Genomic DNA, 15486 nt, shown 5'->3' with positions numbered 1-15486 from the left:
AAGGGGAGAGTAGGGGCAGAGCGGTGGAGATCCAGGGCAGAAGGGAGGTTGACCTTAGGAGGGCACAAGGAATGGCCTGTATTTCCCAGGGAAGGAGAGAGAAAATTGTGTGTGGGGGGGGGGGGGGGAAGGGGGGTTCAGGGGCTGGACAAGAAGGAAGGACCCTGTGCCAGCCTAGCTCAACTGAGACCCTGGAGGTGAAGAGGTGGGGAATGGATTACTCGAAGGTAGGGGGCCAGCCCAGGCTGGCAGCGAGAGGAGAGGGCTCACTGCAGAGCCTCTGGGTGCTCTCTGACCCCAGATATTGGGCAGTGGCTCTTCTGGACTGACATAAAGCTCCCTTGGCCCACCCCGGCACTCTCTGTCTTGGGGCGAGCCCCTCCCCCTCTCCCCACACACCCTCCCTTCCTTTCTTGGTCTGGGCACACTCACATTCTTGCCATGGTCCTGGCCGGGCTCTTCCGGGGCCAGCTCTCCGATCAGCAGAGGCTTCATGAACTTGTGCACAAAATCGAGGTCACGGTGGAAGGCTCGGAAGGCATCCTGGGGAGCAGGAAAGCAGGTGGTGAGTGGGGGCCTCAACCCAGGGAAGGCAGGGCTCACCAGCACCGGCTCTCTGTGTCCCCACTTAGCCATTGATTGAGGCCTCCCGGGACCCAGCCCTAAATGTTCTCTCCAGCCTCATCTTGGTAGATCCCTCTGTGCCCAGCTGCACCGGCGGCATGCCTGGGTCGCCACCCTGAGCTCACCAAGGGTGCATGCGGACATTCAGGATGCCACCGAGTGAGTCAGAAAAATGCGCCCCTCCAGGGAGAGGCACTGTGCCGGCACAGAGCTGGGCAGAGCCCAGGAAGGATGAGATTCTCCGTAGAATCCCTCCAAGGGGTGCCTGGACCACCCACCAGGCTGTGCACCTGGCTAGCCGCCAACAGCACCGGGCTGGAGCCTGCTACGACACAGAAAACGTGCTTAGAAGATCACGTCAAACCAAAAACAATTACAGAACTAGGTAAAAACCATTTCTGAAAAAAAAAAAAAAAGTTTTCGTAATTTGAAAACGTATGAAAATAACTACTGAAATTATGAAAAAAAAAAAACCTTGGAGAAGCCTTACACTATTACGTGTTAAGTTTATTTCGTTACTTTTCCAACTTTCTCTAACACAGATACATTGCCTTTGAAATAAAAAAAATAATATTGTAATATCATATCATCATATTATGGTAATTCTGATTATAAAGTAATAGCATGCCTAATTTGGGCAAATTTAAGGAATGTACAGAAGAATAAAGAGAAAAATAAATACCACCCAGATGGTGAGCACCATTGTTAATATTTTAGTTTATTTTCTCCAGGTTTTTTTCTGTTATGTCCATTGCTTTTTTTTTTTTAATTTTTTAATGTTTATTTTTTGAGAGAGAGTCAGAGCACGAGTGGAAAAGAGGCAGAGAGAGAGGGAGACACTGAATCCGAAGCAGGCTCCAGGCTCTGGGCTGTCAGCACAGAGCCCGACGCGGGGCTTGAAACCACGAATCATGAGATCATGACCTAAGCCGAAGTTGGACGCTTAACCGACTGAGCCACCCAGGCGCCCCTCTGTTACGTACATTATTATCTAAGCCACCTCATAACAGATGCAGCAGTTCCATTAGAGGTGAGCTGGCATCAGGTCCCCCTCGTGGGCTACAACATGCTGTCCCAGTGGTCAACAACATTTACCCTGCAGTGAACCAAACTGAGACATTGCAGGGCAGGGGACTAGAATGACGCCATGAGAAATCATCAGAAATGTCACCGTAGTGGAGAAAAAAGTGTGCGTGTGCGTGTTGGGAGGTGGGTGTTTCGATTTTTAAAAACCGACAAAGATAAGACAAAAAGATATAAAAACAGCAATGCTTGGGGCGCCTGGGTGGGGCTCAGTCGGCTGAGCGTCCGACTTCAGCTCAGGTCATGATCTCACGGTCCGTGAGTTCGAGCCCCGTGTCGGGCTCTGTGCCGACAGCTCGGGGCCCGGAGCCTGCTTCGGATTCTGTGTCTCCCTCTCTCTCCGCTCCTCCCCTGCTCACACTCTGTCTCTCTCTCAAAAATAAAGATTAAAGAAATTTTTTTTAATGAAGAAACATTTATTTTTAAAAAGCAAAAACATAAAAACAGCAATGCTTGATTTGAAAGGCTCATATTTGGGGGGGGGGGGGGAAAAAAAAAACCTCAACCGTTTTCCAAGACATTTTGGGAGTTGAATGAGAAAATTTGAATATGGGCCAGACATCTGATCACATTAAGGAGTTATTAGTTTTCTTAATAGGAGCAAAAATGTGATTATTCTTAGGGGGAGGTGGTGAAGAATCTAGGGCCGAGGTTGCAAAGAAAATCGCACGCGCATAAAGAGGGGAAATGCAAAAGTGGCAAAACGTTGCGATCTTGGTTGAGGAAATACAGGTATTCACGACAGCAATCGCCAGGCCTCTCCCGCTCCCTCACTGCATCCCTGGCATCAAGTCTTTTTGCCCAGTCTTCATTCCATTTGTATCTAGAACAGACTTACAAAGCCACACTTTGTGCAGTTTTGGAGGGAAAAAAAAAAAATGTCCATGCCCCACTAGCTGAACAGAAAGGGCTCAGATCAAGTATATTTTCAGAGCAGAGATGTGATGCTGGTCTGGGCCCCGGGCAGGAGGGGAGGGGGCCTGGGGGCCGGCGCTGACCAGCTCCGCCACTCTGGGCCAGCCTCAGCGCCCTTGAGAAGTGAGGACCTTCCCAGCGCCAAGTTCGAGGCCCCCCGGGGAAAGGCCGGCCGGGAGCTTTGAAGGCAGGGCCCGGGCATCGGCAGTGCCGTGGAGGCAACGCTGCCCTCCGGTGAGAGCCTACAGAAGCCTCTTCATTGGCCGTCCTCACATCAGACCTCGGCTTCCGAGAAATGACAGGAAGTCCTTGGTGAGGCAGTTTCCTGAGGGCCAGCTGCTCTCTACTCCTCGCTGGGAGGTGAAGCTCAAGTCTGCAAGTAGATCTGACAGCTTTCTGAGCAGGCCTGGGGGGACCACCCACGAACCCACCAAGCTCGTGCCCATGCCGGGGTCTCTGCATGGCTCTTCCTTCTGTCTGGAGCCCTGCTCCCATAGTGTCCCCCGGCTGGCTTTTCCCGACCACCCTCCAGTCCCACCCTTTCTCTGGGCCTCGCCCTGTTTTGCGGTCTTCCTCACAGTTGTCGAATTCACAAGCCATTGTATGTACTCACTTCCTTCTCGCTGGTCTCTCCCACAAGGATACGCGCTCCACGAGGGAAGGACCCCAACTGTCTGGTTCACTTCGAGCAACCCCGGTGCCTAGGAGGGGCTCGCAAGTGAATGCGAGGGCCCAGGATCCCCCAGCTGTGCTCTCTCTGACCCGCGGAAGCCTTTCCACTCTGCAATCACGTTCGGACTCTTCTCGGTCCGTTTGGTGCAACTTTGCTCGTGCTTCTAAGACCCCAGAACACTTCACCTTCTCCAGCACCCGTGCTGGTGACTGTGGAACCACCCCACACTGACACAGCCACTGAGTCACAGGCTTTGTGTACGTAAGGCAGTAATCTTTATCAAACTCTGAGGCAGGCCCTATTTAATTTTGTTAGGTTTAAAAAAAATGTTTAAGATGTTTATTTCTGAGAGAGAGAGAGAGAGAGCAAGCAGGGGAGGGGCAGAGAGAGAGGGAGACACAGAATCGGAAGCAGGCTCCATTCAGGCTCTGAGCTGTCAGCACAGAGCCCGATGCGGGGCTCGAACTCACGAACCGCGAGATCCTGACCTGAGTCGGTTAAGTCGGATGCTTAACTGACTGACCCAGGCACCCCAGGCAGGTCCTATTTTAGAGACAAGAGGCTGGGGGAGGTGAAACTGCTAGCCCACCGTCACATTCCAGGTGTGCCTACTTCTAGAGTTTTCCAATGTTAGTACACAGGCGTCAGTCCAAACGAGCTTTCTCCTCCCTGAGTGTTGAGCACTTTTTTGGGCCTCCCCACTTCGGAGCGTGGAGTGTCGCGGGCAGGCCTCACGCACTTACAGAAAGTTCTCAGGAGCTGTTTGGTTACAGAAGGGTCTGGCTGGTGTAAGGTGGGTCCCCAGGCATGGCAAGACAGGGCAATGCAAACGTTGACTTGGAACCAGAATCTACCCTAGCCCGACAGGAAGGGAGGCCAAAGGCTTTCCAGGAAGGGCTGGGACAGGGGCAAAGAGAAGGGAGTGGGGACAGGTTGGGAGCAGACTGGAACTGTCCCCAGGAGGGCAGGTGTGTGTAGTGGGGGGTGGGGAGGGCAGGCCGCAGGAAGAAGCACCAAAGATTCCCAAATGGAAGACACGCACGCCACATTTCCTGCTTCTGCCACCAACCCAGGGCCAACGCCAGCCAACCTCTGCATGAAGACACCTTCCCTGGCCCGGCCCCAGGGTCTTCTGACCACACCAACGGTTGGGTGCCGTGATCTGTTTCCAGCTATGTCCCCTTCTCAGCAGAGCAAAGCTAGTCTCCGGTCCGGCTTTGGACATCTGGGGCCTTAACCCGGGACCGGGAAAGTACAGGAGCAGCAAAATCAGGGCATTCCAGGTTTTCCAGGTTGCAGGGACTCTGGAGAACAAGAGGGGTTAAAGAGGGAGAAGCAGAGGAGGGACCCTGAGTTCCCGGCCAGAGACGGGGTCGCTGACTTCCTGTGCACAGCAGAGGCCCTGGGCCAAGGGAAAGGGGGCCCTCGAGGGGAGTGCGCCAGCTGATGTCTGGCCCATGCAACGCCCCCCCGGGGGTGGGAAGGGTGCAGTCGCACAGGAAGCAGGTGCCTGCAAAAGGCAACAGATTCTCACGGATGCTAAGACGTGGGAGGATGCTGAGCTGGGGACGGTACCCTCCCTGAGACCGCAGTCAGCGGGAACGGGACTGCTCGGTCCCGATCCAACTCTAGGAGGTACAGCTGCCCTCCAGTCACAACCAGAAGGCGGATTTCACATGCAGTAAATGCCTCTTCCTTTGGTAAAAATGGGGTCACTGAAGTCTCTCTTCTTCACACTCCGTTTCCTATTTCCTGAACCCCCTTGCCATGTGTGCTGGGGACATGCACGTGCCCACCTGCGCGCGGGAGGCCAAGGGACACACAGTAAGTACAGTACCGATCCCTCACACTCAGAGCGCGTCCTCAAGTTCAAGGGGTGACCTCACGCACAGCCCATTTGAGCCTGGCAATGACCTCCCATTTCACAGACCTAGAACGCAAAGTGCACAGCAAGTGCCTTGCCGCGGGATTCACAAAGCTGGGGTACGATTCTAGGTCCTCTGCCTCTCAAAACCGTGGCCCCCCTGCCCTATCTACAGGAGGTCAGAGATTTGTTCCATTTTCAGTGTGGTGCCTTTTCAGAACAGCGTAGGAGCAGGTTCGCAGATGGAACCAATCCTGACCTCTTCCCGCCTTCCCTCGGTTCTAAGAGGGGACCTATGCAGACAGGGCAGGAGAAGTTGGAGACAAGGCAGGAGCAGGGGGCAGAAATGAGGGAGCTGGTGCCTAGAAGGAGGGGGCTTGAGGAAGGAGTGAAGCAAACCCAATAGATGCGGTCACTCTCTGAATTATTCATCTTTTTTTTTTTAAGTGTATTGATTTTGAGAGAGACAGTGAAGGAGAGAAAGCACATGCGAGCAGGGGAGGGGCAGAGAGAGAGGGAGACACAGAACTTGAAGCAGGCCCCTTGCTATGAACACAGAGCCCGACCAACGCGGGGCTCGATTCCGTGAACCACGCGCTCATGACCTGAGCCCAAACCAAGGGCCGGACGCGTCACCAACTGAACCACCCAGGCGTCCCTGCATTATCCATCTTTATGCCCAGGGCCCAGCCCAAAGCCACAGAGACAGTGAATACGTGTGTCAGATGAATCGTAGTTGAAGACGAAAAGCCCCAAGTCAGGAAAGTTCGGAGGGCCAGAGGAAGAAAGAATAGGAAGGGAGGGTGGATGGGAGAAGGGGAGGTGGGAAGATTCAGAAACCCTCGGCTTAGGGCTGAGCCCTGCCACTTGAGCAAAATTTTAAACTTGAGCAAGGTCTTTAAACCCGAGAGCAATGAGAGATACCTGTGGGGCTGAGCTAACACGCGGGCGTGTGCCCTGTGAGTTGCAAAAATCAAGTTCAGGCAACATCAAGTGCTAACTTCTGCAGAAGTGCCAAATGACAATGGTCCTTGGCTCAGTTGTCCTTTCGAGGAACAAAGAGGTGTTCCTGACTTCTGAGGCCTTTTCTCCAGGAGCAGGAAAATCCCTTCTTGAGGCCCCGAATGGTCTCAAGAATGGCTTCCTTGACTTCTGACCTCTTGGGAGGATGTTCCTGCCTTGCGATGGGCTCAAAACAGTGCACTGCAGTGCTCCCGGGGCGGGGGGGGGGGGGGGGGCAGTCCCTGTTTGCTGCCCAGTCCCTCTCCAAGCTTGCATGGCCCAGACACTCTGTCTCTCCCCAAGCTCTGAGGAAGAGGTCCATGCTCTGAGGGGCAAAGCTACCTGCTGAACAGCTTAAAACCAAGGAACTCTTGGGGCGCCTGGGTGGCGCAGTCGGTTAAGCGTCCGACTTCAGCCAGGTCACGATCTCGCGGTCCGTGAGTTCGAGCCCCGCGTCGGGCTCTGGGCTGATGGCTCGGAGCCTGGAGCCTGTTTCCGATTCTGTGTCTCCCTCTCTCTCTGCCCCTCCCCTGTTCATGCTCTGTCTCTCTCTGTCCCAAAAATAAATAAACGTTGAAAAAAAAATTAAAAACAAAAAAAACAAAAAACCAAGGAACTCTTGATTCCTAACCTATTCCTGCCTCTCCGAGTCCTCTTATACACACCCTGCTTCCTGTGGCCTTTTCCCATCCTGGTCCCAGACAGCAGAGAGAGAGAGAGGGAGAATCCAGTCTTTCACTCCACTGTTAACTCAACCACACCACCAGTTAGGGCATGCCGCTCCATAAAAGCCTCATCGTAGAAGGTAGTAAGCTTTGGGGGAAAGGGTTGTATATATGTATTGCTACTCCGATAAAAGCTGGCATAGATTCAAACTTCTTTCCTCCCAATTCCTTGTTGCTTACTTTTTAAAAATTTTATTTTAGAGAGAGAGGGAGAGAGAAAGAGCACAAGCAGGGGAGAGGGGCAGAGAGAGAGGAGGGAGAGAGAATCTCAAGCAGGCTCCACACTCGGCGTGGAGCCTAACTCGGGGCTCGATCCCACGACCCTGGGATTATGACCTGAGCCAAATTCAAGAGTCAGATGCTCAACCAACTGAGCCACCCAGGCGCTGCCACTGCCCCCCCCCACCCCCGCCGCCTTGTTGCTCATTTTACACAATCTTCGTTTTTCTCCAACTTGTCTGATAACGCTTTGTCCGTGGCATTTTCCTAGCGTTTACAGCTTACGAAGTGCTTTGCCACACAATACATTATTTTTCCACATAAGAAAATATGTTTGATAGTGGAAAGACCCCAACCCGGAGTCAGGTCTTTTACTTGAGTCGCCCTTACCCAACTTCCCCCAACAGTTTTTGGGAAGTCCCCAAGCCGTAACGCAGATGGTCTGAAAACCTCATGTCCACTAAGTTATGATTCGCATTACAGCCCCCGGGGCACTGTTCTCCAGCAAGTGAGACCGGATGGGCCCCAAAGCTGTTGGCATCTTCTCCTGTGGGCCCTCCTGGGGATCTCGCATATGCCTGGACCCTGCTCATCAAAGCAGCAAGCCATTAACAGCCGGAGATTATAGCTGCCTGGTCTGGCCTCCTTGGCTAGGCCTGTCCCAAGGAGCCTTGAAAGAGGCAGGGAGATCAAAAGTTGCACCGCCAGGGGCCCATACTGCTAGGACAGCAAAAGCCCCGGACAGCAAACGTCCAGCTGCAATGATCTACGTATCCCTCCCATGGCTTCTCCCCTCTTCACCCTGCCCAAGTAGCTTTCAGCTCATTGCCACCAAGAGAGGCTTTCTTCCCTCCTTGACTCTCTCTTCGCTTCCCTCTCTCCCATCTGAGTCCACTGGGCTCCAGCTGCACCTTAAAGAAATGCAAGCATTTCAGACTGGGGGCGGGGGTGTGAGGGGAGGGGGCTGGGAGGTGCCCCAGGGGCAGAGCCACACCTTTGGTGTGGGTAAGATGGGCAGCTGTGGCTCCTGCCGAGGCCCCATCGCCCCAATACCTTTCGGTGTGCAGATGAGGAAAGGGCATTCCTGGCAGGATTGAGAAACAGAGGACCATTGAGTAGTTGAGGAGCCCGCGAGTAACCTTGGTGCAGCTGGGACCTGTAGCCAAGCCAGCCTAGTGCTGCTGAATCCACGCAGCTCAAGGCCCCTCTCGACCTGGGCTTTGCAAACGCTCCTTCCAGTTCCCCACCCCGTGGCCCAAGAACCGACCCCCCGGTGGTCCTTGAGGGCTTGGGAACAGGAGGTCCCGGGTGGTCCCTTCGTGGCAGCCACTGTGGACCTTCTTAGACAAGGATTCCAGCAGGAGCAAGCCAGGCCTGGACGAGCTTTTTCCTTCCCCGCCCCCTTGTCTGGCTGGAGAGTGAGGGACGCGCGCTGAGTCCCACAACTGGCCCCTCTCCCGCTCGGTTCCGCGGTGCCCCTGAGCCGCCATCTTCCACGCTGGGGGTGCCACCCCCCCTAAAGCCCGATTGCCCCCTTTGGAGAGTCCCTAGTTCCGTGTGAACCCGGGGGAAGGAGCGGACGCGTGGGTCCCAGCGCGCGCAGTAGACCCCGCACGCTTCTCCACCGCCCGGATCTCCACGGCGGCGCTGCCTCCCGCGCCGCAAAATCCGACCCCCGTGGCCGGGTGGCCCGGGCCGTCCTAAAGGATGAGGACTGGGGGGCGGAGGACGAGCGCAGGAGGCACACTTTTCCTTTCCTCCCCGACGCCCCAGGCTCCATTCAGCGCTGGAGGTCTCGTCTGCAGCCCTGGGACTCCTGGCTCCCGACTCCCGCCTGCAGCAGAGAAAGGTGGCGGGGGAGCCCCCAGGGCCTTACCGTCGCATCTTCCCCGGCGTAGTGCCCGATGACCCGCTGGCCCCCCGGGTGCCGGCTGGACCATTTGGTGATGTTGTAGACCTTGCGGTCGATGACGAGCCACTTGTCCGTGCGCAGGTTGTGCTTCTGAATCTCCTCCCAGCTGAAGGTGGGCATCGGCGCCTCGCGCTCGGTGGCCCCTCCGCCCTGGTTCCCCCCTTTCCCCATGCTGCCTGCCGCCCGGGACGCCCCGTGCACTGCGGCCTCCTACCCCGGCGGCCCGAGTGTGCGGCCCGGGCCCTCCTCGGTTTCGGCTTTTGTCTTCTCCTACTCCTCCTCCCGCCGCGCCCCCTCCCCCCGGCCTCCTCGCCCGCGCTCGGGAGTATCCCTGCCTTCCCTCCCGAGTCTCTCCGGCTTCCCAGGGCCCTCAATCGGGCCCTTCCCTCCGCCCCTCCCTCCGCCCGCCAGCCCGCGGTGGACTTTCGCCTGCAGTAAAAACTCCCGGGGAGCTCAGGACCCCGATGCCTCCTCCGCCCGCCCCTCCGGCTCCCCCCGCCCGCGGCTCCGCATCCTCCCGCGTTCTCCGCCGCCCGGGTTTCCACAGTGATCAGCAGAGCGCTTGCACCAATCCGGGCGCGTCGCCCCGCCTGCCATTGGCCCAGGAGGATCTTTCGAAGGCCAGCGGGCTGAAGCGGCGGTCCCCGGCTCCCCCCGCCCGCCCGCCCGCCCGCTGGCTCGCGCAGAGTGGAGCCCTGCGGCGAGGCCGCTACGTGTCCTCCCTCCCTCCACCACCTCCTCTCCCCCGCCGCCCCCCCCCCCCCCCCAGCCCCGGGGCGCCGGAGGAGATCCCAGACGAGCCGCGCGGCGGCGCGGGGGTGGCTGCAGGGTCCCGCGCGCCCCCGGGCGCGCGCCCCGTTCCGGGGCTTTGCACCTGATGCCGGCCCACTCCCGCAGCGGCGGGGCCAGGTGACGCCCTTCCCCCCGCGCGCTGGAATCGGGACTCCGGTGTCTCCCGCCTTCCACGCTGGCGCCGTCCTGCAGCCTCCCTGGAGCCGGCCTTGGCGTCGCCCAGGGCGGAACCCTGGTAATACGGAGATCTCAGAAAAGAATTGCGGGACCTCCGCCCTGCCTCTTTGTGCGAGGCGCCCGTGGTGGTGGCGGGGGAGCGAGGGGCGCGACGGTGATCCGGACGGTCCTGGCCCTGGACTCTGGAAGCGCACGGTCTTTGGGAGACGGAACCGGCGTGCCGTACAGGACCACACACGACTCACACTGGACAGTAGTGTCGCACACAGACTCCAGGAAATAAAGATGGAGACATCTAAAGGCTACGTGGGGAGGCAGGCCCCCAGACTCCAGCTGGATCGGTGTCCAGAGCGAAAGGTCTCGCCTGGAGCCCTGGATCCTGAAAGTGGACTGAGGATAAGTGGGATGTCAGGAAAACCGGGGGTGGGGTTGAGGACAGCCTTGGGAATCAGGAGTAAATGAGGGGCCCTCACATTTCAATGGGATGGTTTCCAGGTCCCTGAGCGCTGGCACGCTCTCCTGATTAGGGTGTCTCACCCCCAACCCTGCGAGGTGAACATGTAGCAAAACTGACTCCATCTGGAATTCACTTTGCCCTGGACACTTCTCCCTCGCTTGTTAATCCACACGAGACCTGTCTGGCACTGTGAGCCCTTGGGACATCTGTTGACCTGAGGGTTTTGATAGGAGTACTGAATTAAGACAGAACACGTTGCACAAAATACAGAACGTTCTTGCCTGTCACTCCATAAGCACACGATAAGCTTATAATAATCAATTGTTTAAAGTTTCTGAGGGAGGGGCGCCTGGGTGGTTCAGTCGGTTAAGCAGGTTAAGCATTGGACTTCAGCTCAGGTCATGATCTCAGGGTTCATGGCTTCGAGCCCTCCCCCTGCATCGAACTCTGTGCTGATAGCTCAGAGCCTGGGGCCTGCTTCGGATTCCGTGTCTCCCTCTCCCTCTGCCTCTCTCCGGCTCATGCTCTGTCTTTCTCTCTCTCTCTCAAAAAGAAATTAAAGTTTCTTAGGGAAATTGAAGAAGCTGGGCTATGTTGTTGTTGTTTTTTTTAATGTTTATTTATTTTGAGAGAGAGAGAGCATGAGCAGGGGAGGGGCAGAGAAACAGGGAGACACAGAATCCAAAGCAGACTCCAGGCTCTGTGCTAACAGCACATGCAGGGCTCAAACCCACAAACCTGAGAGATCACGATCCAAGCCGAAGTGGGATGTTTGACTGAGCCACCCAGGTGCCCCCAACCTGGCCTATGTTAAGGACTTCTGATGGACTGCTTAAGTGCCGGGGGCAACTGTAGCTCGTTTCTTCTTTTCTGCTTCCCACCCCCTCGAAAAACTCCTGATGGCACTGGGGTAGGAAGATGGCCTTTCAGGACATTCGTTCATCATTTTCTCCGTTAGCTGGTATTCTTCAATAAAGTTGCTTTTCTTGCCCCAACACCTTGTCTCTCGACTTACTGGCCCGTTGCGAGACAAACAGATGGGGCACGGGTTCCATGACAAACGGGACCCATCTTGTTACAGCTAATACGGTGTGGAGAGACTGAGGTTTAAGAAAGATGAAATGCTTACAGCTAGCAAGTGACACAGCCGGGCGCCTTCCGGACATCACCCTGCCTCTCTCTAATGAGGTCAGTGGAAAGGAGCCATTGTGGAAACTTTGCTAGAGAGCAAGCCGATGCAGGGTGGGGGTCGCGGGGTAGGAAGATCACTCTAGCCAGCAGGTGGGGGGCGGGGTAGTGGAGGCCACACAGGGTCCCCTTCGGGCCATGGCCACAGTGGTCAGCCTCCTCTGTGTCCTGCTGGTATCAGTCCTGAGCGTCCTTCATGCATGTCATAAGCCCCGACAGGAAGAGAATGAAGCCTCTCCGGCTTTAAAGCGTGGCAACCGACATCCACAACCAAAAAGCCTGGCTCGCAGGATAAGAGAGAATGACGCAGGCACCCAGGGAGAGTACACAGGCTTTCATGTCTGTTAAAGGTGCACTGAAACAGCAAACAAGGCTGTGATTTTTTTTTCCAAAGGGGGATTAACACAATACATCGATAACCGTAATGAAAGATTTTTTAAAGGTCATGGGGTTCAGAAGAAGGAGTGATCGCTCATCTGAAAGGGAGAGCCGGGAATTATCTCGGGGAGGAGCCTCGAAGGCTGAGAACAGGGCCGCAAGAGAAGCCACCAAGGTCTAAAAGGCAGTTGGGGCGCCTGGGTGGCGCAGTCGGTTAAGCGTCCGACTTCAGCCAGGTCACGATCTCACGGTCCGTGAGTTCGAGCCCCGCGTCGGGCTCTGGGCTGATGGCTCAGAGCCTGGAGCCTGTTTCCGATTCTGTGTCTCCCTCTCTCTCTGCCCCTCGCCCGTTCATGCTCTGTCTCTCTCTGTCCCAAAAATAAATAAACGTTGAAAAAAAAAAATTTTAAAAGGCAGTGAGCACAGCTGAGGATGGGCGCGAAGCGGGGAGGCCAGCCAGGGGGTGGGGCGGAGGGGAGCACTCCAGGAGAGAGTGGAGGAGGGGCTGAAGTGAGAGGGAACTTTAGAAGGCTGGAGCCCATGGCCAATGCTGCCTTGCCCCCCATCTGCCCTTCTCCTGCTCTGTTATTTATTGCCGTCGCTACTTGAAGGAGCTGGTGAGTCTGCTCCTTTAGAGAAAACCTCACAGTACCCAGCTGACCCCAGAGTCACTCAGGAAAAGGGGTGAACTCAGAGCCGGTCTCGCGGTTCCCATGGTTTCCCCCTGCCCCACAGAATCCCTCCTCCCGAGCACTGCAGCATCCCCGGGGATCTTGCCAGGACCTCATCGTGATCATCGCACTTTATCAGAAACAAAAGAGAAGAGCCTGGGTGGCTTGGAGCCCAGGTCCTCCCCACCAGCCAACTGGGTGAAAGGCTGGGCAGAGTGGGGTGGGGGTGGGGGCTAGGAGACAGGGCCTGGGGGCTGGAGCCTGTACAGTCAGACCCCACCGAACAGCTGAGGGGGCCTTTCGGTCTGTGCTCACAGGGGTTCTCTGATGTCTGCTGGTGGACGGACGGGGTCACCCAACGCCCTGCAGGGAACAGCCCTGGGGGTGAGGAGAGGGAATAGGGTTCTGACACAGAGTCCCCCTCCCCACCCCACCCCCCACCCCCAGACCGTGGGCAGAGGACCAGTGGCCGAAGCTGCGTGCTCCTTCTGGCCCCTTCTGGCTCCTCCTTTCCTTGGTTGACAAAGGTGGCCAAGGCACCACTAATCTTTTTTTTTTTTTTTAATTTTTTTTTCAACATTTATTTATTTTTGGGACAGAGAGAGACAGAGCATGAACGGGCGAGGGGCAGAGAGAGAGGGAGACACAGAATCAGAAACAGGCTCCAGGCTCTGAGCCGTCAGCCCAGAGCCTGACGCGGGGCTCGAACTCACGGACCGCGAGATCGTGACCTGGCTGAAGTCGGACGCTTAACCGACTGCGCCACCCAGGCGCCCCAGCACCACTAATCTTTAAGAGATCTTTGCCGACGAGGACATGGGCACTCAGGGAGATGACAGGTCTGGCCCCTCGACCAGCAGATAGTAGACTGGGTCCTAGAATGCCAACCCCGGATCCTGCTCCCATGAAACCTTCTAGAACGCTCTCTGAAAGGTCACCAGCCAGTCCAATCACCCTTCTCAGACCTTTCAGAAGCTTCTGGCAGGCTGGCCTCCTCTCCTCTTGCCATGCCCTGCTCCCTTGGTTCTATGACAATACACTATCCAATTCTACTGTTGGACCACCCTCCCCCTGCCTTTTTTTTAATGTTTATTTTTGAAAGAGAGCACACAAGCAGGGGAGGAGCAGAGGGAGAGGGAGAGGGAGAGAATCCGAAGCAGGCTTTGTACTGTCAGCACAGAGTCCGACACGGGGCTCGAACCCACGAACTGTGAGATCATGACTTGGGCCGAAGTCAGATGCTTAACCGACGGAGCCACCCAGGCACCCCAAGGACCACCCCTTTTTTGGTCTCAATTTCTGTCTCTTCCTCCTCCTGCCCCCTAAATGTTGTTGGCCCTTGGCTCACTCAATATTTTCTCCTTCAGGGGCCAAATTTGGGATGTGACCACACGAGGGATGATTCTGGGTCTCAAATCGACACCCACTTAATCTTCCTACACAGGCAAAGCCAAATGTCCCACTAGCCCGACAGACTCACCATAACCTCCTGAGTCAAGAAATCGGTCTTAGCAGATGTGTCGCTTGGATCCAGCCAGGTCTCATCTTCACTGCTTTTTTTTTTTTAATTTTTTTTTTTAACGTTTATTCATTTTTTGAGAGACAGAGAGTGAGCAGCGGGGGAGGAGAGAGAGAGAGATATATACAGAATCCGAAGCAGGCTCCGGACTCTGAGCTGTCAGCACACAGCCCAACGCGGGGCTCGAACCCACGAACTGCGAGATCGTGACCTGAGCTGAAGTCAGACACTCAACCGACTGAGCCCCCCCAAGGTGCCCTCAAAATAAATAAACTTAAAAAAAAAAAAAAAAAGCTCTTGAAGACATGGGCTTTGTCTGTAGCTCCAACCCAAATGGCTAAAAAAAAGTCTAGGAGAGGATCCTGGGAGGATATTCCCTTCTTTTTGTGCAAATCACGGTAGCAATGTCCCCTGTGGTTCTGATCACAAAGCCAACTAATGACTAAGGAGACGAGTGTTGTTAGTACAGAAGGGTGCCCCTCATTAGCCAGTGGCGTGGAAGGAGAAACGGTGGGGGTAAGCTGAGGGAGGTCAGACTTGTTCCCGAAGTCCTCGAATGCCAAACTAAGCAATGCCACAAGGATATCTATAAAAAGATGGCTTACTTTACGCAGTGGGAAACCAGGGTAAGAATGAATGGGTGATGCCCGCTCTAGAACCCAGGCTGGGAGGCGGGTGTCGACCTCATCTCCGAATCTCACATCAATTAAGATCATCGTGCACTTTTACACTGTGTCCCTCGGTGTCTCTATCAGGGAAAGACAGTGGCCCGATGGGCCGCGAGCCAGACCCCGGAGACTTACTGATATGACAGGGCCCGGATTTCAGTCCCGGCTCCGGCCCCTACAATAGCTGTCAGGATTGTAAGGATACAAATCAGACAACTACAACAAAACCTGAAAACCACTGGGCCGTTTATTCAAGTAATATACCGAACACAAGGGATTTATTCTCACGATTGTTGTTATCCTCTCAGAAGGACCAGGTTTTGGGTGCCACTGTTTGTGTCTCTGGCTACCAGTGCTGATAATGAACATTTCTCGAGCATTTACTATGCACCCAACACTGTGTTAACTCCTTTACATCCCTTATCTCTTTTAATTTTCATAACAACCCTATGAGCACTGCTGGAGACACTAAGGCTCAGAGAGGCTAAGTAGCTTGTTCAGGGTCCCCCAGCTCATAAGCAGAGATGGAATTCGTCTGGCTCTGTGGCCCTTGCCCTCTCCACCCAATCACATGGCCTCGATGAGAGTAGGTGTCCAGATGGCAGAGGGTAAAACCTAA

At 55.4% G+C, this 15486-nt stretch overlaps 1 protein-coding gene across 1 annotated transcript in view; it reads right to left on the bottom strand.

Annotated features, from left to right (window-relative positions):
* Positions 1 to 9501, bottom strand: part of FADS2 (fatty acid desaturase 2) — a 33184-nt gene extending 23683 nt beyond the window's left edge. Inside the window, exons 1-2 of the mRNA XM_030331682.1 lie at positions 8982 to 9501; positions 433 to 543 (exon numbers count right to left, since the gene is read on the bottom strand). Of these exons, the coding sequence (XP_030187542.1) occupies positions 433 to 543; positions 8982 to 9188 (318 nt within the window). The 5' untranslated portion in view covers positions 9189 to 9501. The remainder of the gene's footprint in view (positions 1 to 432; positions 544 to 8981) is intronic.
* Positions 9502 to 15486: the final 5985 nt, after the last annotated feature.

This window comes from Lynx canadensis, chromosome D1 (assembly GCF_007474595.2).
Source record: "Lynx canadensis isolate LIC74 chromosome D1, mLynCan4.pri.v2, whole genome shotgun sequence".
Classification (NCBI taxonomy): Eukaryota; Metazoa; Chordata; class Mammalia; order Carnivora; family Felidae; genus Lynx; species Lynx canadensis.
This window is presented reverse-complemented; position numbering and strand designations above follow the sequence as displayed.